The sequence below is a fragment of the Fonsecaea nubica genome, assembly GCF_001646965.1.
Source record: "Fonsecaea nubica strain CBS 269.64 chromosome Unknown Scaff3, whole genome shotgun sequence".
Classification (NCBI taxonomy): domain Eukaryota; kingdom Fungi; phylum Ascomycota; class Eurotiomycetes; order Chaetothyriales; family Herpotrichiellaceae; genus Fonsecaea; species Fonsecaea nubica.
In genome coordinates this window covers 674,428-692,678 of record NW_019173676.1, presented here as the reverse complement: position 1 = coordinate 692,678, position 18,251 = coordinate 674,428, and the positions used below count along the sequence as shown (strand labels likewise).

Here is an 18,251-nt window from a genome sequence, read left to right as displayed (position 1 = left end):
TGTTGGGGGGGCGTCCGCGTGTTGGTGCGTGGGGGGTCCCGGGGGCGTCCGGTCTTGGGCGTGCTCCGTGGCCCATGTTGATGTGGGCGCCCGAGGGTGGAGGGTTGGTTCCTCAGGCACCGATCACGCATACTCGTTGATAGATAGTAGACCGAGTACGCGTCCCTCGCAACCTCGCTATTCGTACTACTTGCACCTAGTAAACACCTCACCGCCAAAAACCGAGTGCGTATTTTGGCAATGGCGCGAGGTGAAGCGAGGCTGAGCCAAGGCAGACGACGAGGCGGACCAGCCCCCGCTTGTGGGCTGAATTGAATTGCCTCCCTCCCTGCATACAGAAGTATCGCTCTCCACCAATGAGAATGAATACTCAACCTTCCAGCCTCCCTACCTACCTAGTAGTGGTTCTGTGAGTATACGGAGTACTCTGTACACCACTGCACTAGATTATACACTAGACAAACAATACGACAGACGTGGCTCCTCATATCTATCTACCCGGTCATCGTGCGGGCAATACGAGGGAGCTACACGTTTATGTACCTCGTATGTATGTATGCCAGTCTCTGACACCGCCGCGTGGTTCCGGAACCAGTACTGGCACCGAGTCCCAAAGAGGGAGAAGCTCACAAGTTTCGGGCAAGGGAAAAAAAGGGTGTGTTGGGACTGGCCATGGGTCATGCATACCTTATGCATGGATGAGTTTTCCTCGCGCATGGACAGGCCCGTAGTTCCATGGGATCGGATTATTTCCAAGGTGGGTGAAAGAATACATGTACTGCAGTATGCGAGTACGAGTACGGTATGAGATATATCCCACCGGCTCACCTCTTAACAACTTACATATTCATGCTCGGACTCATAGCCATAGTCATAGATCGCACCCCTTAAGGTGCCGAGGAACAAGACAAGAGAGATTTAGAGGTCAAGGTCAAGGCCAAGGTCACGCTCCTCGGCGTCCAGGAGGTTCTACAAGTTCGCGATATATCAAGCATCGCTAGCAATCGCGCAATTTGTCGAGTCACACCTATCAGAAACCAGGCGCAATGTCCAACTTCACCCGCTCGGTCCTCGTCACTGGCGGCACGACGGGTCTGGGATTCCACGCCGCAGCGGAGATCGCACGGCAGCGGCCTGACTGGTGCGTCGTCATCGCGTCGCGCAGGGACGCGGAGGGAAGTGCAGAATCGATCAACCGTCGCCTCAAGAGTGGGGATAGAGTACAGTTCATGGCCCTGGACCTGGGCGACTTGAAGAACGTCAGGGCCTTTGTCGAGATATGGGCGCAGAAGAACCTGCCACCCATCTCGGTCCTGTTGCTGAACGCGGGAAGCCAATTCCCCACTGGCGGCATTAAATACACCGCGGACGGGTTCGAGGCGACCTTTGGCATCAACCACGTCGGACACGCCCTGTTGTTCTCCCTCCTCCGGCCATACCTGGCAGACGAGGCGCGCATCGTCGTCACCGCCAGCGGCACGCACGACCCTGTGCAAAAGACGGGCATGCCCAACGCAAACTACACGACGGCCGAAGAGCTGGCACACCCGGCTGGGCCGGCGCTCAAAATACCCGGCCGCCAAAGGTACACGACCAGCAAGCTGTGCAACGTGCTCTGGACGTACGCGCTCGACCGGCGCTTGCGACGCCTGCCAGACGACAAGAAATGGACCGTCGTCGCATTCGACCCGGGCCTCATGCCTGGAACAGGCCTCGCCAGACAGTATCCGGCCTTGCTGCAGTTCATGTGGAAGCGCGTCCTCCCCAGCTTGATTCCGCTGCTGCGACTCGTGCTGTCGCCCAACATTCACAGGCCGGCAGAGTCCGGTGCGGCGCTGGCATGGCTGGCTCTGGACGACGAGGCGAGTGGGGTATATTTCGAGGGGAGGAGGCAGATCAAGTCGAGCGTGGACAGCTATGATGAGGCGAAGCAGGAGGAGTTGTGGTCGTGGACGGTGAAGACTCTGGCGAGTGACGAGCAGGAAAGGCGGCTGTTTGAAGTCTGTTCAGACGTAGACTTTGTTATCGGATCGGTGGATGCTGGGTAATTAGTGACTATAGGCCTTCTGGGCATGAATCCCACGCATCGTATCGTCAATCAAGTCCATCTGCGTGCGATGTGCGCAACTACCGAGCCCACTTTCGCTCCAGAAGCCGGCATAGTGACACAGGTAAGATCACAGACCAGCGCAGAGAGGAAAAAGGACACTCCATGACAAAACTGCTCCTAGAGTAGGATGATGCTAATAGGCCGCAAAAGGGACATGGATAGAGGGCTCAGTATGGTGTGGTGTGGTGTGGTGTGGCAGTAAGAGGCTGCAGAGTCCATGCGCCTCACTCTTTGTACAACAAGTAGAGAGCGCAATGACTGACCTCTGCCCCCGAGCACGAGTAGCTCAGCCCTAGGTCCTCGAACGCACAATGACGTCCAACGACCAAACGAAAAAAGAGGAAGATCAACCCACCACCCGGATCGCGGCGCATGCCACCAATCACCGCCAGAGCCAGCCAGGCCCGCGACAGGCACACCATTCCACATGCGGCATATTGTACGAGTTGCCAATCATCGCTAGACTAGTGGCTATTTCGTCCAGTACCCGAGTACCTCGTACTGTGGCACGGTCGATCACTCCCGTCCGACAAATGGAGCGAGTGGGGAGCAGAAAAATCGACTGGTGAAAATGATGGAGGCTGAATCAGGCACACTACCTCGTACTACTAACTGGTTACTACAAGTACGATGTTTCCCGCAACTGGCTGGCTACTCCGAAGGTCCCCTCCCTGGCAGTGCCTGGTTCCCAGCGAGCTAGATACCGAGTCCCCCGCCTGCAGCCAATCGCGGATAGGGCCGAATTGGGAAATCGTGCAATACGGCGCAGCCTCACTCAAGAAGGATGATAGATGGAGAGGGTAAGGATTGATGGAAAAGAGATGTAAAAAGCACAGGCGGGCTGTCTTTTACATATATAGAGAGAGTGTTGGGGCCGCTACAGAGTCTACCTAAAGATCCAAAACCTATCCATCCATCTACATATTTACCACAGCAGAAATCGACTACAGTAATACATACCTCAGCCGCTGACCATGGGTGGCTCCAAATCACAATACAACGACTACCGCGACTACGACTACGACGACCGCTACAATGGCTTTGCCACGTCAAGTCAACAACCATACAGAGCATACACGCCCAGCGACCACGAGTCTGCACGACTGAACCCGTACCCGAACCCGAATCAGTCCTTACCGCCGCCTCCACCGCCGACATATACTCAAGCCATTGAAGAAGCATCGGCCCAGTCAAGCGGAAAGGCCGTAGAAGCAGGCTATCCCTACTCCCAATCACTTTCGTCACCAATCTCACCACGTCTCTCCATTTCCCCCTCCCGATCACGTCTCCCATCACCGACCTCGCCGGGCTCATCGCTCTCTCGGTCCCCGTCACGCCTCCCCAAACCCATCGCCATCCCCGCAACGCTCGGCCAGTACGGCTCGCCCTTTCTGCGCGCCTACCCGCCATGTCTCGCGCAATTCCACATCTCCCCGACGTTGTTTCTCTCCTTTCTGGACAACCTGAACCGAGTGGCCGTCAAGTCACCGCCCTTGACGGCGCTCAGCCTCGCCGGGAACCTCGTCGGCATGGTACCCCTGGGGACGGCTCAGATTGTCGGGGGCGCTGTCAATCTCGCCGCCGAAGTGTCCGCGGGCGTGATCCAGCACGGGCGCACCGAGATAGAATTGCGACGCGCCAACACCGACATCTTTCGTCCGAGAGGTTTGAAAGTGGAGATCGCAAAGACCGAGGCTCTCGCCAAGTTGGTCGGCATGGAAGGTGTCTTCGATGCCGACGGCAAGCTCAACAAGAAGGCGAGGCTGTTGCTGCCTCTGGACGGCATCGAGGCGGATGGTGGCGGCGGCGATGTCAGCGGGCAGCAGCGGAGGCTGGACGCCATGAAGCCCTGGATCGCCGAGTTGGACATCACACCGCTGCCCGAGATCGACGTCCCCGCCAACGCGATGAGTCGGCTGAATGTCAAGATCAACGAGAGGGACAGGCGGAACGGGGAGAAGAAGCTGATCGAGAAGCGGAACAAGGTCCAAGGCCAGTACGAGAAGGAAGCAGGCAAGGCCCAAAGAGACTTTGACAAGGAGATGGCAAAGATCAACAAGGACCTGGACAAGCACCTCCGAGAAATCGACGACAAATTGGCCGAAGCCACGCGGAAGAACAAGTCCAGAGACGTCGCCAAGTTGGAAAGGGACAGGCAGAGGGCGTTGGACAGGTATCACAGAGAAAAAAGCAAAGAGGAAAAGGACTTCCATAAAGACATGAAAGAGGTCGAAAAGGACAGGATGAAGGACGACAAGGAAGAGAAGAACATGCGCAACCTCAACTGGCTGGTGATAAGGGAACTGAATGCCTGGAGTGGTGATGGGCCGAATGTATATCTTCCCACACCCTAGCCAGGTCAGAATGTGTAATTCATACAGAGAAAACGTACAGCTGTCATGGGTCACTGAGTCTCCTGTTGCGACTCAGCATCCTCTCCAATATAGTCTGGTCGTTCCAAGGGCCCCTTTTGTTGCATGCCTTGCCCATCCCCAACAACAAAGACGTGATTCAGCTCATCCTGAATCTCGTTTCTCCTCTTCTCCCAGGTTTTCACCATAGCCAGCTTCTCCTTCAACTCAGCAATCTCCTTTTCCACACCCAACTTCTCCTCCTCGGTGCCGATTCGGACCAGCTCCCAATCAAATCCTTCCTCACCAAGGCCCAGGACTAGGTTGAATGTGTGGTACTTGCGAAGACTTGCACGTGTGGATAGAGTTATGACTGTGATACCCTTCTCCTTACACCGCTCATAAAGCAAGCCTTCAACATCTGAGGATACGGCAGAAGTTCCCTCATCGAGGAACGCGTATTTGGGCTCATGGTAGAACAGCCGAGCAATGGCCATGCGCTGTTTCTCGCCTCCAGAGAGCACATCCTTCCACTCCTTGCGCGTATCCCAACCGCCTTCTCTCGAGAGCAAGTGGCCGAGCTTGGCTTCCTCTAAAATCCGCTCGAGCTCACTATCCCGTCGATCGTTCTCCCGCATATCCATCTCCGTATGCGGATAGATGACTTGGTCTCTTAGAGTCCCAATGCTGAGGTACGGTCGTTGAGGGAGAACCATGATTCCATCCATGCCGTTGTTTCGAGGTCGTGAGACCAATCCGCGGTAGACAGGCCAAAGCCCCCCAACAATGCGGGAAATGGCGGATTTACCAACACCGTTGGATCCTGATATCAGGAGATGTTCGCCACTGTGGACAACAAAAGAGAGAGATTCAATCAGCTCGTCACCACCATAGGGCCACAAGCCCGGTGCCACGACAGGGACATCCTCAAAGCGGACGCCGTCGAAGCCGTATTGGATCGTGCCTTGTACGTCCGCAAGCGAGAAGAGCTCTATTATTTGAGAGGCTCGGCGGCTGACGGGCGCATAGGCGTTGGCGTGTACGCGATGAAGTGTTGAGATGAGTTGGTACACTCGTGAGGTGTAGCCAGCCAGTTCAGAGAGGTCTTTGATGCTGTACATCATCCGACCACCCGCATCAGCAAGTGAGAGCATGAGTCTCTTGTTGGTAGTGAATTCTTTCATGTAAGTCCCAGACCGAGAAGATTCCGCTGCCTCTTTACCCGAGCTTGAAGTAGCTTCGAGAATAGCATTCAGCCCGGCCCAGGCAGGCAGGTAAACGGGAATGGAGGTAATGATATAACCAAAAGCGGACCATGAGTACTTCAGAATAAAGTCTTCAAGCATATTATACCGGACTTTGACGTTGTAAATTCCCTCCATCCAGCTTCGGAGTTCTTTGAATGATTTATCGAGGTAGACCTTTTCGACGTCAGCACCACCGTAAAAGGCGACCTCCTCTGCGTTGGCGATTAATCTGGCATGGAGACCCCGGAAGTCTCCTTCTTTCTTGCCCTCCACCGCCTTCAGTTTCCCAAAGGGCGGGGAGAGCCTCCGAAGCATGGTAGCTGTGCCAAAGTAATTAACCAAAAGGCCGGTAAGAGCCAAAGGACCGAGTGATCGGTAGAGTTGGTAGTTAAAGACAAAAATGTCCACCAGGGGTTTTCCAAGAGAAGAATACAATGATGCTGCTGCTGTACAAAATAGTGTCAGATCTTGTGTGATGAACTGGTCTGCGCCTTCGACTCCACCGTCTAGATTCGTGAGTTTGTAATAGGTCAGGTTTGAGTTCAGGTAGAGATCGTGGATATATCTCGTTAGCCGCGTGCGGAAGGCAATCGATATTTTAGATTGGAGGAATTTGATCATCGAGTTTGTGTACGAGGCCAACGTGCCGATGGAAAGCCATCTTAGAAGCCCGAGCAGGAACTGCTTTCCATGCCCTCCGACCAGGTCTCGGACGATTGCGCCGTCCAGCCTCGCGACCAGTAGAGACAAGTATGTCCTCAAGATTAGGAAGACGGCATGGCTCAGCAGTAACGCAGTCTCCTTGCTCCGGAATCTCGGTATCATGATGTTCGCTAGACTGAGGAATTGGTGGAGGAAAGCCAGGTTGAGGCCAGGCTTTGTCTGCGCGGGGGGATGGCCATACGCCGGAGTTGAAGTACCACTAGCCAACCGAGTGACCCGTGGAGGCATGAGAAACAGTCTGCGATGGGCATCGAACGTGGTCGAGCGTGTGGGATGGATGATAACTTTGGAAGTGGTGTCGCCTTTGGGCACATATATGATGCGTTCTCCTCCCTTCCCTCTTAAACCACTATTCTTGCGGACCAAAGCCCGTCCCTGCGCCTTCTCCTTTGAACGAGCCTGCCACCACTTGAAACCGCCATAGCTAGAGAAGAGGATGGACAGGACGAGGGCAGCGGTAGCAGCAATTTTGACAGATTTCGGGGTGCGGCGTATACGGGAACGCAAGAGGCCAAGGTAATGGTTGTACAGGACCATCAACGGATCCTCCTTCGACGGCACCGGCATTTTGACTTCGTTAGAGAGGATGGCAGAAGGTGAAGTGTTCACCTAGGAGGAGGACAAATCGTCATGGTCTGCTACCACATCATGTCGAGCGAGGAGGTGTTTTGATGTGTAGCATCGTCTATTTTGATCATGCTTCGGCGTACGGCGAACAATCGAGGTCCATGTCTTGAAGGGACCGAGACATGTGCTCGTAACTGACGCAAGGCGGATCGCCGAGAGGGGCTGGTCACGGCTGGCTGTTCACGTGGAGGATCGATAGATTGCCGCTTTTACACCAACAGAACATCATCACAATTCTCCCCTCGATCCATTCGTGCCGCTTTTAAGTTCTGAAAACCCCTACCACATTCCAGCATCCTGTGTTCTGCCGTTCGTTCAGGTTTCAGAGCTCAAAGTCCCTTCTTTTTTTAAGATCTTCTCTCCTCCAGTGACACGTATTCTTTCAGTCACATCCGTACCTCTCTTTACTAACTCTCCTTCGCTCGTGCTGTATGTTCTCCACCCACATACCTGTGATGCCATGCTGCCATTGACCCTCACCATTAAGTCCTTTATAAGGAGATACTTCGCTAGAGACTATTACTTTGCATGGGGTATATCGCCAAACCGCGCATATGAACTTAGCATGGCTGGGGGTGGACCAGTCCAGATCACCATGGAGTCGAAAGATATGGAATACCGCGACATTATTCGTGAGAGTTAGTGTGCCTTGATGTTGGGTCGTCTGAGCATGTTCTTGCGGTTGATGACCATACTGTGGTGAAGGGTGCCATTAGAACAGACAATGAATATATGGACAACCAATTCCTCGAAAGTCAGTTGATTGAACGGAAAATCCTCGAGCGACTTGGAAAACATAGTCGAATATGTGAGCTGAAGTACGCAATCAACCGCGGACTAGTACTCGAAAGAACCCAAGGGACCGACTGAGCGATCTTCGAAAACACAATAAGTTGCATTCTACCGACGAGGCATTCAGATGGTCAATCCAGACGGCAGAGGGATCTGCATAATGCACGAGAAAGGCGTTGTGCAATGTGATATGGGCTGTCTCAACATCCTTCTGGGCAAGAATGATTGTATAAAATTCTGCGATTTCGGCGGATCATCAATCGACGGCTCCATCCCTCGAGCAGAGCCCGATACCGATTTTCAACGGCCTGGAAGAGACGACGATACGCCAGATATACAAGACGACCTGTGTCATCTCGGCAGCATCATCTTTGAGATCTGGACAGGGAGCCCTCCTTCCTGGAGCGAACCCCCTATGGACCGCCAACGACGATTTCCAGATTTCGTTGGTGTTCTTCCTTCTGCTATTATTACGAAGTGCTGGCAGGGCAACTATCATTCAGCTACGGAGATTGTCACAGCACTGGAAGCACTCCGAGAAGAGACGAATGCGTGAAATTGAATACGCAGCGTGACAGACGGTCTTACGCAGCTGGTGATGCGCTTTCTGGGACAGAGGGATCAGACTGTGTTGTCTCCCTCTACCAGCATCATGACTATTGCTGTGTCAGCAATGCTGCGACTTTCCTCGCAAACCTCGAACCTCCCTCCCCTTAAGGATGATGATTGAATGGTTCCAAAACTGCAAGACAGAACAAACACCCAAGGAGGTGTTGGGAGACATTGCCAACAGCTCTCTTACCATGATTTTCAATCCTCGCTGCCCCCCTTTACAAAGTGTTATCGGTAGGTTTGGCCGTGGTCCTCTATTTCCCTTCAAACGCTCGGCCTCGTCACGGCTTTTTTACCCTCGCTGTTTATTGTGTCTGTAGCTCCAGTTTATCGTCAAAGAGGTAGGCTATTACTTCAATTGAATGGCAGTGCTGAACTATTCTTGCCCCCGCGCATCCCCTACGGCGGGCTGAAAATCAGGTGTATGTCCTTGCATAAATCGTGTTGATGATTTCCAGTGCAATTTAGTTGAACCCCCCAGAAAATCATGGCCCCTGTGACAGTAGACATCTAGCACGCCTCAGTTGTTATAGTATTATCATATATCCAAGTTCCTCTCCACTAGGACTACTACCCGAGCAGCACCGTTTATCATCTATATCTATCCTCGCCACAAGGCTAGCTCTGCCAATAACACGAACTATAAATGCCCGTTCAATTGTCCCTTTTGCTCTGCAATCGGCGTCAACAGAGAGCCCTTGTCCACCGCGTTCTGGAGGTTCTCCAACACCAACAATTCCATCTCGCGCTGTGTCTCGTAGGTACTCGTGCCGATATGCGGTACGATAAAGACGTTCTGGTTCTTCAACAGGCCTTCTTCCACTTTGGGCTCTTCTTCAAACACGTCCAGTCCGGCCGAGGACACTTTGCCGCTTTCCAGCGCGGCCACCAGGTCCTTTTCGTTTATAAGTGCGCCTCGCGCCGTGTTGACAATCACCACGCCGTCCTTCATTTTGGCGAATTCGGGTGCGGATATTATGTGTCGTGTTTTGGCATTTAGGGACAGGTTCAAGCTGAGCACGTCGGACTGGGCGAGTAACTCGTCGAAACTGAGGTACGTCGCATCGTCCTCGAGCTCTGTCGGTAGCCGCGTTCGGTTGTGATAAGCGATCTTCATCCCAAATGCTCGCGCTCGGTGAGCCATTGCCTGGTCGCAGTCAGTGTCTGATCACTACAGGTAATGAATGACATGGCGCTTACTCTGCCAATCCCACCCATTCCCAAGATACCCAGCACTTTGCCCTTTGGGTCGTGTCCGAGTTGGCTCTTCCCGCGCCATCTGCCTTCTCGGATCGCCACTAAAGGTACCCATGCTAGCCGCAGAGCGCCCAGCATGAGAAAGATGCCGACATCAGCAGTGGCGTCGTCCACCGCTATCGGGGTACTGGAGATCTTGATTCCCCTTCGGGTGCAAGCGTCCACATCTATATTGTCGTATCCCGCACCGTTGTGGCAGATGTACCGCAGAGACTGAGGTAGGACTGAGACCAGCTCTTGATCGAAGAGGCCTGTTTCTGACGTGGATAGGTTGGAGCGATAGAGAGCCACTACGTCGTCGTATTGGCCGGTCTTGCAGTTTGAGAGGAACTGCTCGCGTGTACCCTTTCTGAATTCCTTCAGATTGTATTTGGAACCCAAGCCTTCCCACTCTTTATTTACATGTGCCAATCCACCGATAAGGAGAACGGTAGGTTTCGACATGGTAGCGGTTGTAGAGACGGTAGTGAGGGATCGTTTGAGAGAAAATGCACGAATTAGGGAGACACTGGCTGGCAACACCTTTTGTTTAAAGCAAGAGGACAAGGCCAACATTGCCATAACTTGCCAGCCATGAAAAATCGTCGGCCGCTGGGTGCCACTTTACGGGATACAGTCTCCCAGCGTCGCCTTTGGGTGCAACAGTGATGGACGGAGGTGGGCATTCCGTCGGCATTTGAAATTGCGAATATCGCAATGCAGTCGCAGTGTCACCCCGCACTGTCAATAGCCGCTTCATTTCTTGACCCCCACACCATCCGACTTTCTCTCCATGACTGGCTGGATGCTTGCTGGACAGTCGCCCTCAGGGTCGGAGTCTCCCTCGCCCTCGTCGTATAGACTAGGTCCAGGCATCGGAGAAAATCCCGCTGCCCGACCGAGGGGAGTACAGGCGCGGTGCCGTTTGGCGGGTGCCATATTACCTGTCATACCTGTGTGGTGTTAATGTTAAGGCGTTGGAGTCAGCTTCCAGACAATCTGGTGCCATTATTAGGCTCTTCAATCGGGGTGCATTCCGCGAATGTTTTCACAGAACAAGGTTGATAATTGTGTGTTCTATCCAGCAAACCATCCTCCGAAGGGACAGTAACGGACGAACGCCGACTGGCCAGACATGACTATCACAATAGGAAACATGAATTCTTCAGAATCAGTTCACGCCTTGGTACTACATGGCAAGAATGACTTGAGACTGGTAAGAAACTGGGCTTCTGCTAGACCAACATAACACTGACCGAAGTATGGTTGATCAGGAGACGAGACCACCACCTGTTCTGCAAACTGGCGACGTCCAAATAGCAGTCAAGGCAACAGGTATTTGCGGCTCGGATTTGCATTACTACCGTCTCGGACAGAACGGAAATTTTGTTGTTCAAGCGCCACTCGTCCTGGGTCATGAAGCATCAGGCGTTGTTACTGCTGTTGCTGAGGGCGCAAATGGGGACGTCCAACCCTCGAATCTCAGAGTCGGCGACAGAGTTGCCCTGGAAGTCGGATTCCCTTGTCGCTCGTGCGGTCTCTGCACCATAGGTCGGTACAATCTATGTTCCAAGCTGTCATTCAGATCTTCCGCAAAGACATTCCCACACATTGATGGCACCCTGCAAACGGTGATCTCACAGCCAGCCGCTATGTGCCACAAGCTACCAGAAAATGTCACCTTCGAACAAGGTGCCCTGGTAGAGCCCCTGGCCGTCTCGCTACATGCATTGAACCGCAGTCAATCTGGGGGATCTGGAGTGGGATTACCTCTGGTCGGGTCCAGTGCCTTGGTCTTGGGAGCGGGTGCCGTGGGAATGTTGACTGCTGCTGCCCTGTCAGTTGCTGGAGTATCCAAGATTGTCATCGCAGACATCGACGGCCCCAGATTAAAGATCGCCGCAACACTGGGTGGTGGCAAGTTTAAGTTGAAGACATTCCTCATTCCTCGAAAGCCACCTGCGCAGGCCATCTCGGAGATCCTGTCGGAAGCACAGGAACAGGCAGCAGAGATCTGCAAGTCAGAGGGATTAGAAACGGGATTTGATCGAGTATTTGAGTGCTCTGGTGCTCCACCGTGTGTGCAGATGGGCGTGTATGCAACGGCAGCAGGCGGGAAGCTGGTCTTGGTTGGAATGGGCACACCAGTTCAGACCTTGCCTTTAGGTGCAGCTGCTTTGCGAGAGGTGGACATCATCGGCGTCTTCAGATACGCCAATTGCTATCCTGCTGCCATTGCGCTTTTCGCCAGTGGTCAATTAGACGGTGTTGCAGAGGATCTGATCACGCATCGGGTGGCACTTGCAGATGGAGAGAAGGCATTCAGAGTAGCGTCTAATACCGGATTGGAGGGAGAGGACGAAGGGAGAGTACCTGTCAAAGTGGTGATCACATCATGATACACCAGGCTCTTGTTTGCAGACATGCGAAAAGGTGTGAAGATAGTATACCTAGAGCATTGGGTCAGGAAATTCGCCTAGCAATGTTGAACTGCGCTTTAGGCATTCCACTCGCGGCGCGTCGCGTCCCGATGTGCGGAACAACTTGAATCACAAGCTACGCAAACAATTGTCCGCAATTCGGGATGCCACTGGACGATCATGGTTCTCCATGAGGTGGATTAGCCGACTTCATCATGGCAATATGGAGGAGAGACTAAAGATATCCGGCGCATGATGTTGCCTTGTCCTCATGGATTCACTACTACCTAGCACAAGCTAGTAAGTAGATTGTTTTGGGGCTGACGTCAATTCTCCGGCTCGCATGTGCTCAGACTAAGTGAGCAAAGAACGTTTCAACCGGGTGTCTAAAATTATCTTCATTCCTTTCCATCAGTCGCAGCTAATTGACCATTATCATAGTCACGCAAATTCTTACGGCAGACATGACACCACGAAAGATCCTCGTAACAGGTGCTACGGGCAAGCAGGGCGGCGCCGTCGTCAAAGCACTGCTTGCAAACCCACCTCCCTTCGACTACGAAATCCTCGCAATTACCCGCAAGACCACCTCCAATGCGGCCAAAGCACTGGCATCCAAGCCTAAAGTCACCCTCATCGAAGGGGATCTCGACGATTGTACAAGCATCTTCGCAAAAGCCGGAGGTGTTGGGGCGGTATGGGGCGTCTTCTGCGTGACGTTGCCCAACTTCAAGAGCAAGGTAGAGGGCAAGGAGACACAACAGGGAAATGATATGGTAGATGCGGCCATTGCTCACAGTGTCAAACATTTCGTCTATACCTCTGTTGATCGTGGTGGCCCAGACAAATCTGAAGTAGATGCCACTTATGTTCCTCACTTCGTTTCCAAGGTTTGTCCGGCTGTTCAAGCTGCGAGTGCATACAACAAATACTAACCCTCACTCCAGTACAAGGTGGAGAAACACCTGAAAGAGAAGGTTCGAGGAACAGATATGACCTATACCATCTTGCGACCGACAGCATTCATGGACAATCTCACACCGAATCTCCCAGGTCGCATCTTCGCTGCGACTTGGCATACAATGGGCGACAAACGGCTCCAATTGATCGCAGTAAGAGATATTGGTGTCTTTGCAGCCAAGGCCTTTGGCGCCGCCGAGACAGACGAATATAAGAACACTGCAATCAGTCTCGCCGGCTGCGATCTGACCCAAGCCGAGGCTGACGAGATCTTTTGGAAGGTGCTGGGACGACCAATGCCTCGATCATACGATTTTGTGAGCCATTTTCTCATGTACATGGTGCCCGAAGCAGGCACCATGATTCGATGGTTCAAAGAGCAAGGGTATGGAGCAGATTTGGCACAATGTCGACGACTCAACGAAAACATGCTCGACTTTGAGGCATACCTCCGAGAGGAGAGCGGCTTCAAGCGCTAAGGCCTGGCACAATCAAACCGCATTGCAGTGATCGTCGACATCGTTGGTGGGTAGAGGAAACCTCTCATCTCATCTCAGTGTCACCAGCGTCAGCATGGAGTCTGGCGTTGGTTGTGTGGGGGCCAGATCCTCCATTCACTTTCCTCCGAGTGACGATTGAGGGAGCCTTGGCTATCTTCCTTCAATCTGTTTCCGTATCACCAGCTGCCGGTGCTGCATATCTACGTCATTGCCCCAGGGCTGCCGATATAACCGGGACGGCGCGAGCTATTTGGGTAATATGTGGAGGACCATCTGTGACCATAATACGAGTGCTGGCAGGTTAAGCTTTTGTCCTTTGAATATACAAGTGTCGCACCAACCTGATGGCCAAACTAATCTCTGAGCGGAAGGATCTGTAGTATTTCTGGAAGCATGGCAGTTTAGCTACTAAATTTGCCCTTTGTGATCTATGCGGTCGCCCATGGGCTGTTGTGGCTGTTCACTGCAGAGAAGGTTATGTTTCCATGTGGACAGACTGGCCGAGAATAAAGGGATCAAGCTTCAACTTGTTCATGCAGCCTCCAAGGCCGAGACGCAGGAACAAGGAGCCACTGGGAGCCTTGCAGTGGTTGATTGGCTGGTGGCGCAATTTGACGAGTGGCTAGAGTGGCACTTGAAACGCAGGCTAATGTTTGGAATGCGAACGACTTTGTTCCCTGCCACACCTTCTGTCCTTATCATTCTCCCCCATACTTTTCCGAAATCCCTACCCTGTGCCTATCATTTGCCTCTTTGTCATCCATCATAACCACCCGTCTGAAATGAAAGGGGTCACAAAGGACCTTACTTTTCTTGGTTGTGTGCCATCAGTGAGTTGTCCAGGTCGGTTTGGGTGCGGTCCTTGCGTTTGAGAGGTTGATTGTTTCACTCACTTCACTTTCAGTGTGTTGTACCACTGCCTCACCAGAACAACATCACTACGAGTCCTGATGATCTCGAATGTCGTTTGTCAAGATGAGTCGCAATCCTCTTGTGCCGGACCTGATAGACTGTGCGCACCCTCCAACGCCTCCACAAAGCTTCGACCTTAAGGCTATCTGCAAGATCAACCCAAAGAAAAAATATCCCGCACCAACCACGCCCGTTCCCTGCTATGCCACGCGGATAGCATAAGACTAAGGCTAAACTCTAGCACCTGAAACGCAGCGTCCTTCAGAATCCAGACCCTTATCCCACTGTGCTGGGTTGGCCTATCGATAGCAGGCCGTGATGTCTATCCCGCAGCCTTGACCCCAGAAAGGGGACACCATCTACGAGTGCATGGGCATCATGGGTCAAAGATGGTTCCATCCGACCCCTTGCGCTTAGATGCCGATCGAAATATTCCCATATCCATGCTCCACTCGCTCATCTGCTGGTTCGCAAGCTCTCGTTTCTTGTCTATGGTCGCCTGCCTTCTACCCAACCTGCTGGTCAGCCGTTGACCCCAAGTGAAGTCGTTCGCTTATCGACCTACCGTTCTTTACCATTGTTCTCTCAACAAACACAAACAATGCTTGCGCAGGCATTGTAGTTTCGCTTTGTTCCAGAGATCAATGTGATCCATTGTCACTCCTTTCATCCTCACTCCCTTTGTTGTTTGTTCTTGTCGCTCCTTTGTCACGGCCGTGCCGGTCCATTTGCTTTTCTACCGTTCTTTTGAGCTTCGACAGTTCGAGCCACCAATCCTTTCAGACAAAAGATACTCTGCGAGTACTACACGGCCTCTTCAAAGAACTCAGATCTTTTTCGCGAATCAACCTCTTTGCGGATAACTCCCATATCTTCCACGACTCTGCTTGCTGGTCACCAGAAGTATTCACCCTTTACCTTTAGCGCTACTGCGAACTTCATCATGCCCATCAAGTCAACCTTCAGCAGCGCTCTCATCGGGTTGCTTGCTACACTACCTCTCATCTCAGCGCATACATGGATCGAACAGTTGATGGTCATTGCTCCAAATGGTACTTTGGTCGGGCAGCCAGGGTTTCCGCGCGGAAACGTCTTGCGTGGGACTCCCCAGTTCAATGATCCAGCGATGGTCAACCTCATTCCACCCGATGGACGTCCTATCAACCAGATCCAGTCTTCTGACCTTATGTGCAAATCCACCCAAACATCCCAAACCCAAACCGATGGTTCTCCGAGACTGCAGGCTCCTGCTGGGGCAGGTGTTGCACTGCGCTTCCAAGAAAACGGCCATGTCACTTTGCCAGACAACCAACCCGGCAAGCCACCGAATCGAGGCACAGTTTATGTCTACGGAACCTCTCAACCCAACCCCGACGACTCTTTCCTTGCGATCCACCGTGTATGGACGCCTGACGGCTCCGGTGGTGATGGTCGCGGCCGTCTTCTGTCCACTCGCAACTTCGACGATGGGCAATGCTATCAAGTAAACGGCGGTCAGATCTCCCAACAACGTCAACAGCAGTACGGGCATCCTTTCGATGATCTGATGGGCCAGGATCTCTGGTGCCAACAAGACATCCAGATCCCAGATGATGCACCCACGGGTCAACCCTTTACCCTATATTGGGTCTGGGACTGGCCGACGTTGCCAGGCGCTCCAGGCTATCCCAACGGCAAGCAAGAAATCTACACTACCTGCATGGACATTGATATCGTTGACAATACCGACATCAACGCGGTCTCCAGGGCACAGGTTAACTATGCGCCTGGTCAACCTCTTGACAACGCTGCCGTGTCTGCTCAGATGACCGACCTTGCCAATCCTACTGCCGTCACAGGTCAGACCATCCCTTTCACCGACCTTGCCACCACCTTTCTGTCACATGTATTGCCGACAACTACCACCCGCATGCTAACGTCCACTTCTTATACAGGTTCTACTATTGCCTTCTCCGCCTCAGCTACAGGGCCTGTCTCTGGTGGTGCAAGCGAAGCTAGTGTCTTCGCTGCCACAGCGTCCGAGACTGGAGTTCCTGCTTTCCTGAGCGTCCATGTGGGTTCAACAGCTGGACCAGGCGTCGAGACCCAAACCTTTAGTGTCATTCCGATCGGTGTATTCACTACCACTACTGATAACGCCCTGGCGCAACAAACTGGCGGTTCAGATAGTGGAGATGGAAGTGGTCGTGGTGGACGTGGCGGCAACAACGATGGTACGTTACCATCCCCATGGATCTTCTCGGTACTTTCCAAATGGCTGAACGGCCTGGCCGCTGACTCTACTGCCTCCCCAGAACCTCAAGTGACAGCCGCTCCAAATGCTGCGGGCAACGTCGTCGTGGCGACTTTCACCGAGTATGAATCTGTATACGAGACCGTTTACGAGACCGTATATCTGACGCAGTACACCAAGCGAGATGCAGGTGAGTCTCACTACCCAACTGCCCCGGGGCTCATGGACGGCGATCTTGCCTCTGTGACGACCTCTGACTCCCTTCCCATCCACACTCATTCGTCCCCGTCCGACTGCTTCTGGTGCCCAACTGGCTCGGCAAATCCGAGATTCACGCAACTGAGTGGCCCACCACCTTGGCTCGGCGGCGCTTGGGCGACGAGAACTCGGTGGCCTCGTCCGCATCCGACAGACTTGGAGGCATACAACAACAGCGGCACCAGATTTGGTGGCAGACATGGCTCGACGGCGGAAAGCACAATCACAATTTCAAGCACCCTGAGTGTGACAACATATGTGCCTTCGACTTCGGCTGCCGCTGCAGTGGTTCCTGTGTCTTTGGCTCCGTCACCAGTATTGACAGGGGCCGCAACCACTCAAAGGGCAGTTACCCTTGACGGTACATCGACCTTGACGACATGCTTACCATCTGCCTCTGCCTCTGGTGCTGTCAACGCTGATGCTGGTGCTGATTCCTCCACTGTTGCCGTGCCGCTGTCGAGCTACAGTTCCCAGCCCTTCCCTCCTCTTCCCTCCTCAAGCCCTACAGACACAGACAACTATTCTGCCCAATCCCCTTCACCATCCATCCCGTTCTCTTCAACGTCCACAGCTACAGTCACAGTCACGATCTCTCCCTTTGCTTCTTCACCTACATCACTGCCACCAGCGAATGCTCCAGGAGACTCGGCACTAACGTTTGCTGTTCTGCCAATTCCAGATTCTTCACCGACGCCTACACCAGCACCAACAGTTTCAACAGATCACTCCGTGTTCCGGCTCAGGGCACGGAACCCCTTTATTTGGCTAGGCTGGACCACGCAGCAGGCAGAAGCAACCCAGGGTGTTTCTTCCTCATGACCTGAGCGATGACCATTGGGAAGCTGGACCTCGATATGAAACCATTTACTGTACATAGCGGGATCGCGTCATTATGGACAGCAAAGGAAGAGCCGGGCTTCTCTTGCTTGGCTTTGTAACGAATCAGCGCAAAGGGGGAAAAGGGTTATCTACGGTACCCAGTCCAGACAAACGCTTGACATCTCCTGCTACTTAGAGGAGAAGGTCGAAATCGACCAGGCGTGGAGCTTGGAAATGAGGGTTATGGTGATCTCAGCCACATTCTTCATGATCTGCTGCATTTTGCATGGCTTCCACACGGCTGAACTAGTTGGGAATGGACGCGTAGACCTGCCGTTGTATGGTTGGACGCAGGAACCCGGAACAGGTTGGAGGCCATATTTTTTCGATTCATGCATGTCATGTCCGTACATATGAGACATATCACACACAATTCACATGCCACTTT

At 53.0% G+C, this 18,251-nt stretch overlaps 8 protein-coding genes across 8 annotated transcripts; 6 read left to right on the top strand and 2 right to left on the bottom strand.

Moving 5' to 3' along the window:
* Positions 1 to 1,046: 1,046 nt before the first annotated feature.
* On the top strand, positions 1,047 to 2,048 carry AYO20_00932 (hypothetical protein; the record flags this gene model as incomplete). The annotated part of the gene is made up of 1 exon (XM_022639240.1): positions 1,047 to 2,048. One exon carries the CDS (start codon positions 1,047 to 1,049, stop codon positions 2,046 to 2,048), a length of 1,002 nt encoding a protein of 333 aa, XP_022505031.1.
* Positions 2,049 to 3,084: 1,036 nt separating this feature from the next.
* On the top strand, positions 3,085 to 4,464 carry AYO20_00931 (hypothetical protein; the record flags this gene model as incomplete). The annotated part of the gene is made up of 1 exon (XM_022639239.1): positions 3,085 to 4,464. The coding sequence occupies one exon, from the start codon at positions 3,085 to 3,087 to the stop codon at positions 4,462 to 4,464; it is 1,380 nt and encodes a 459-aa protein (XP_022505030.1).
* A 50-nt stretch (positions 4,465 to 4,514) lies between these two features.
* AYO20_00930 (hypothetical protein) lies at positions 4,515 to 6,998 on the bottom strand (the record flags this gene model as incomplete). Its single annotated transcript, XM_022639238.1, has 1 exon — positions 4,515 to 6,998. The coding sequence occupies one exon, from the start codon at positions 6,996 to 6,998 to the stop codon at positions 4,515 to 4,517; it is 2,484 nt and encodes an 827-aa protein (XP_022505029.1).
* Positions 6,999 to 8,010: 1,012 nt separating this feature from the next.
* AYO20_00929 (hypothetical protein) lies at positions 8,011 to 8,406 on the top strand (the record flags this gene model as incomplete). The annotated part of the gene is made up of 1 exon (XM_022639237.1): positions 8,011 to 8,406. One exon carries the CDS (start codon positions 8,011 to 8,013, stop codon positions 8,404 to 8,406), a length of 396 nt encoding a protein of 131 aa, XP_022505028.1.
* Positions 8,407 to 9,102: 696 nt separating this feature from the next.
* Positions 9,103 to 10,163, bottom strand: AYO20_00928 (hypothetical protein; the record flags this gene model as incomplete). Its single annotated transcript, XM_022639236.1, has 2 exons — positions 9,103 to 9,609; positions 9,663 to 10,163. 2 exons carry the CDS (start codon positions 10,161 to 10,163, stop codon positions 9,103 to 9,105), a joined length of 1,008 nt encoding a protein of 335 aa, XP_022505027.1.
* A 797-nt stretch (positions 10,164 to 10,960) lies between these two features.
* Positions 10,961 to 12,097, top strand: AYO20_00927 (hypothetical protein; the record flags this gene model as incomplete). The annotated part of the gene is made up of 1 exon (XM_022639235.1): positions 10,961 to 12,097. The coding sequence occupies one exon, from the start codon at positions 10,961 to 10,963 to the stop codon at positions 12,095 to 12,097; it is 1,137 nt and encodes a 378-aa protein (XP_022505026.1).
* Positions 12,098 to 12,582: 485 nt separating this feature from the next.
* Positions 12,583 to 13,557, top strand: AYO20_00926 (hypothetical protein; the record flags this gene model as incomplete). The annotated part of the gene is made up of 2 exons (XM_022639234.1): positions 12,583 to 13,008; positions 13,066 to 13,557. 2 exons carry the CDS (start codon positions 12,583 to 12,585, stop codon positions 13,555 to 13,557), a joined length of 918 nt encoding a protein of 305 aa, XP_022505025.1.
* A 1,876-nt stretch (positions 13,558 to 15,433) lies between these two features.
* Positions 15,434 to 17,803, top strand: AYO20_00925 (hypothetical protein; the record flags this gene model as incomplete). The annotated part of the gene is made up of 1 exon (XM_022639233.1): positions 15,434 to 17,803. The coding sequence occupies one exon, from the start codon at positions 15,434 to 15,436 to the stop codon at positions 17,801 to 17,803; it is 2,370 nt and encodes a 789-aa protein (XP_022505024.1).
* Positions 17,804 to 18,251: the final 448 nt, after the last annotated feature.